Here is a 5196-nt window from a genome sequence, read left to right as displayed (position 1 = left end):
TGCCTGGCTTCCTTCTTCAAGGGAAAGAGGGTGGGGCTAGAAGTGGTCAAAGGGCAGGGGCTTGAGTCCTCAGGGTCTTAGCACTTATGACGCACTGACTGCCCAGAGAAGACAATAAGCCACTTGGGAATCCAGTGTGGAGGTGGACGAGCCCTGGGATCCTAGCTGTGACCTGGATGGGATATGAGTCCACTTCACTGCACTGTAGGGTCACCTTACTGTCTCTGATCCTGGTCTCACCCGTCTCCACACCATGGCATCTGCCCACACGGTCTGCAGGCTGGAGTCCCCTGGCTTGAGCTCAGGGTCATCCCACCCTGCAGGCAAATACCCTCGCTCCCTTAAGCAAGACAGCAAGCCACTGGGGCTGAGGCTTCTGGTCTGAAGGCTAATGGGAGGTAGGCAATCGGCCCCCAGGTTGAGCCAGCTCCTTCCCTACCCCTCATCTTAACTGTGAAGTGGGTTGGCTTGGTCACGAGTTGAAGACAAGTTTTCCTCACCATTTAATCCTTTTTTGAATAAAAGTTTTGCAGATCCTCAAAATATAAAACAGGAAACAGATTCCTATCAATAAAAGTATTTAAATTCACATTTGTATTTTAGACCATGAATTGTTACATAATGCTCTTGATCCTTATTTATAAACAAACTATCTCAAAATGTAGGAAACCTTCAAAGCACTTCTGAGAGAAAATCACAAGACCAGATGATAGATTTGGCTCTGGGCAGAGGGCTGTGAGGTGACCAGGAGTGTTGAGAGCACAAGGCCAAGACTGGCTGCGAAGGATAATGTTGGCGCCAGGAAAGAGGGAGGCAGCTGTCAGAGTCCACTTTATTGAGTGCTGTAGCATTTACACAGGTCAAAGGAGGGGATGCGCCATGGCTAAACAGACCCCCTCTCGGGTTTCTGCTTGAGCAGGAAGAGGACTGGCTACTCAGGATGGAGCTCCCAGGGCCTCTGAGACAGGATGCAAGCTCCCCCCACTCCAAGGACAGGCCCCCTCCCTCCCACAGAGCTACAGCAACCTGGGCTTGCTGGATGCTCTGTTCCCACTAGGGGAAAAATAGCCACCTAAATGCCAGCACAAGGAATGATGAAGGGAAGGAGCCTCAGGATAAGCGGTGTGGGTGCCCTGGGAGCAGAGCTGGTTCCAGAGACTCAGACTGGCCTGCTGTGCTGCACTGGCTGCTCCCGCTACCATGGCCCAACGGCTGCAGGAATGGAGGGCCTGCACCCAGCTCGGCATCTAGCCCACACAGAGGACGCTACAGGCACAGGCTTTAGCGTCTGGCTTTTATTGGTTGCTTGTTTTCTCAAACCCAGCATTAAAAAAAAAAAAGTCACCTGAGGTGGTAGTTTAGTCACAGGTGGGGATGGGCCAGTGGTCAATCGGGAGGATGGCGCCAAGGCGGTATGATGGGTCCTTCACACGTAGTACCAGGCCAAGAAGCCGGCAACAAGGGCCGCGCCAGCGGCCAGAATGAACTGGAGGCTAGGCTTAGTCAGCACAGCCAGGGCTGTTCGGAAGGGGCAGCTGCTGCCCTCCAGGGCACCTGTGTGGCGGCACCAACAGGGGACAGGGCATCAGTGGAGAATGCTGATCCGCCCACCCTGGAGGAGAGTTTTGGACAGGCAAGACCTACCTCCATCTTGTTTAGCAGCGTAGTAGGGGCATTTACGCACATCTCCTTTCCCATCGTGCATGGGGAGCCCATCCTCCAGGGTCTCTTTGGCCAACAAGAAGCCAGCCTGGTCCAGTTCATCGAAAATCTGCAGGAGCAGGGGATGAACAGCTTTCAGTGGACTCCAAAGTGCAAACCAGTCAAGGAGTAGCCCGAATCTGCAGCGGGGGCAGCCACACGGACCCAACGCTGCTCCCTGGCACAAGCTCAGAGGTGGGGCCACACCTGTGCTGCTGACTGTGGGAGCTCCTCCCTGGGCACTGACCAGACACACAGCCCACAGCTGGAGCTACCAGGGCAGAAACAATGAGGAGAGAACAAAAGTGCTGCCCCAAAATACCACGTTAACATTGGTCCTTCCCCATTCGCAGTCGCTAGGTATTTTCAGCAAGAATGACGGAGAGGAACGTGGGAGAACTGAGGCCCCAGCAGGGCTGACCCATCCTAAGTGGCCCACGGAGGCTCACTGATGTGGGACTGATCTGATGGGCCTGTGTCGGGGCTGGTGCTTCCTTTCCCCGCCTCGGCCACCCTCCTGGTGCCGAGGGCCAACCTGGACTCCAGGACAGAATCCGCCTCCCCAGGCTTAGCCCCATTTAAAAAAAACTTGTCAGCTGAGTTCTCACCCTGCTTGGTTCTCTCCTTGAACTGATCAAGTGGGGCAGCCCTTGCTAAAAAGGAGGAAATCCACTCAAGACCAGAATCCTGTGGTGAGAGGGAGTGACCTCCCTCTACGTGCTAGGGCCTTGCCCTCCTCGGAACAAAAACACAAAAGCTGTCCATCAAAGCGAAGCCGTCATGGGCTCATGCCCTCTGTGGCCTATTTGGTCCTACGATTTTCTCCCCGGAAGGCTGCCCTGTATCAGGCCTAAAGCACTGGTGCCTGTTACGGCAGCTCCGTATCAGCCCCACAGTCAGAGGCCCCCTTCTGCCTGACCTCAGCAGTACCTGCATGTTGTACTCAAAGGCCTTGTTGGCCTCCTCCACGATCTTCTCTTTGGTCTTTAGGTTCAGGTCCAAGGCATTCATCCTGGCCCGGTAGAACTGCTTGAACTGTTGAGCATTGTCCACGTTCTCAAACTTATAGAACTGGGTCCCTTCTCCCGTGCTGGGGAGTTTCAGGGCCCGCTGGGCCACCTTCTTCAGCACCTGGCCCCCTGAAAGGTCCCCCATGTAGCGGGTGTATGCATGGGCCACCAGCAGCTCCGGCTCATTCTGCCCCACATAGTGGATCCGCTCCACATACTTTTGGGCAGCCTGGGAGCACTGCACCTGCTCCTCCCAGTTCTTGCCAAAGAAATACTCCATGTCCTTGGTCAGTGCCTCCTTCCGGTGCAGCTCCGTGGGGAAGTACAAGGGGGCAAAGGCTGGGTGGTCCTTGTTGCGTTCCATCTCCTCCTCCAGGGCTGAATATGTGAAGTAAAGTGCAGTAGTGGCCAGCTGTTGAGGGTGACAGGGGAGACCACGGAGAGGGCTGCAGTTCTGGCAGCTCTTGACCAGCAAACACCCCTCCTGAGCCCAATGCCCTTGCGTCTGAGCAGCCAGAGAGGAAGGCTCCAGTCGCATGCCCCCTCTAATTCCCGCAGGCCCATTTTGATACAGTGGATTATTTCACACACCCAGGCAACTTTTTATGTTTCTTAAAGGAATGACACGGAACGTGGATACTTCTGCTTCACACCATCACTATGTTATTCTATTTAAGCTACCTGAAAACCACAGTCTGCTGTCAAAAGAATGGAGAGCAGGTGGCAAAAGGCCCAGCTTCCACTGAAGAACTGTTCCAAGGGGATGTTCCTGACACGACCGAGGCCCCCAACCTGACCCTATCCATGACCAAGGGCACAAACCTTAAACAGCTCCTTCCTGATGTTGCCTTTCAAGAAGTCCTTGACAAATTGGGTGTTTTCTGCCCGGTCATGTGCTTCCTTGGTCCCTTCCTTCAGGAGCTCGGAGAGGTCAGCCATCCTGTGGAGATGGAGGGTGTGCGCACACGCACGTGTGCATGTGTGAATTAGCCCTTCCTAGTTTCAGGGTGTCCCCTCGCTGAGATGGACGCAGGAGCTTCTGAGAAACTCAACCCCAGCCTGGATACAGGGTCTTGCTAGGGAGCACGGAACAGGCAGATGTGAGTCGGCCCCCAGGACTTGGATGACATGTGGAGGACTGTGGCCTACTTCCTAACAGTGTCCATGTCTGAACCACCTGAATGAACAATGCTTTGCCTCTGTGGCCACCTAGTGCCTGATAAAAAGCCCACCTCTAATCCCAGCACAGTGTGTGCTGGCTTCTGCAGGAACAGCGAGCCTTTGGGAATGTGTCTCATGGAATCCACACTGCTGTGATGGACTGACTGTGGATGTCCCGGGGCAGCCTTGCTGCCTTCCTCCCACCTGGGACCCACAGCCTCTTCAGGACTGCATGTGGCTTGGCCCAGGGGCAGGAGGAGAAGGAGACAAAGGCTGAGGAAGTTGGAGCCAGTACCTGGGCTTGTACCGCTTAACAAAATTATACAGGATGGAGCTGTGCTGATAGGTGCCACAGACAGCAACCAGCGAGGGAAACAAAGAACCCATGACCCTGAAGACGGGAGGCGCCGCGCAGTAGCCCGTGTGGTCCACACGGTCCATCCACCAAAGAGATAAAAACGCGGCCCCATACGGCCCACCCTCTGCTGGCTTCTTTAGGAGATCGGCTCCTATCACCTACATGCGGAGAATCATTTCTTACTAGCAATTATTTCAAGATATAAAAAAGCACTTTGTCAATGACAGGGCTACGATAAGATAAGAACAATGAAGAACAGGCTCTGGGAATACATGAAGTGTCTCTACCCAGTAAGAAAAACCCCTGGAGTCAGAGCTGCTCCCACATCCTAAGGGGTGGAAAACACTGGAAAAGATGCCAGTTTTGCCTGATTACCCTTTTTCACCACAAAAGAAACAAGGATCAGGGAAACCATCAAATTCTATTCCTCAGCACTCCTAGCAGTGCCTGTCCTGCTTCCTCGGGAACAAATAGGGAGAAAGCTGAGTAGCCCAGGGTGCTGTATGCCACTTCTCTCTGCAATCCCAATCAGGGATCCCGAGGGAAACAGGAGCGACACTCCCCACACCCTGGTGCCTCCCACATACAAGGCCCCGGGCACATGACTCAACACAGCCAGCCACCACCACTCACCTGGTGTGGTTTTCTTTTTCTGAGGCCCCAAAGCTCTTTTTCTCCGACTCATCCACCCCCTCTGAGGTCTCCAGTTCCACTGACATGGTTGCCGAGTGAGATTCTTGCTGCTCTCACTCTTCTGGTCCTGTAGAGACACAAGGAGCTGGTGATGTGGCGCCCACAGCATCACTTCCCCCAGACACCTGCTGGTTCTGCTCTCCTCTGAGCCAACATAACGGAGGAGTCACCCACGCGCCTCAGGAGTGTTTTCTTTAAAAATAAAACTCTGCCATTACTGGGACCATTATCCGGATATGGACAAAATTTGAATATGGACGGGAGATGAGGTAA

The 5196-nt window shown here is 54.0% G+C and overlaps 1 protein-coding gene across 2 annotated transcripts in view; it reads right to left on the bottom strand.

The window, feature by feature from the left end:
* Window positions 1–820: 820 nt before the first annotated feature.
* HMOX2 (heme oxygenase 2) overlaps window positions 821–5196 on the bottom strand; it is a 30313-nt gene continuing 25937 nt past the window's right edge. For both annotated transcript variants that reach the window (XM_049637435.1, XM_049637436.1), the window contains exons 2-6: window positions 4864–4990; window positions 3534–3651; window positions 2632–3123; window positions 1645–1771; window positions 821–1554 (exon numbers count right to left, since the gene is read on the bottom strand). In XM_049637435.1, the coding sequence (XP_049493392.1) occupies window positions 1427–1554; window positions 1645–1771; window positions 2632–3123; window positions 3534–3651; window positions 4864–4949 (951 nt within the window). In that variant the 5' untranslated portion in view covers window positions 4950–4990 and the 3' untranslated portion in view covers window positions 821–1426. The remainder of the gene's footprint in view (window positions 1555–1644; window positions 1772–2631; window positions 3124–3533; window positions 3652–4863; window positions 4991–5196) is intronic.

The sequence above is a fragment of the Panthera uncia genome, chromosome E1, assembly GCF_023721935.1.
Source record: "Panthera uncia isolate 11264 chromosome E1, Puncia_PCG_1.0, whole genome shotgun sequence".
NCBI classification, from domain to species: Eukaryota; Metazoa; Chordata; class Mammalia; order Carnivora; family Felidae; genus Panthera; species Panthera uncia.
Note: the sequence above shows the minus strand (reverse complement) of the source record. Positions and strands in the feature narration are given on the sequence as shown.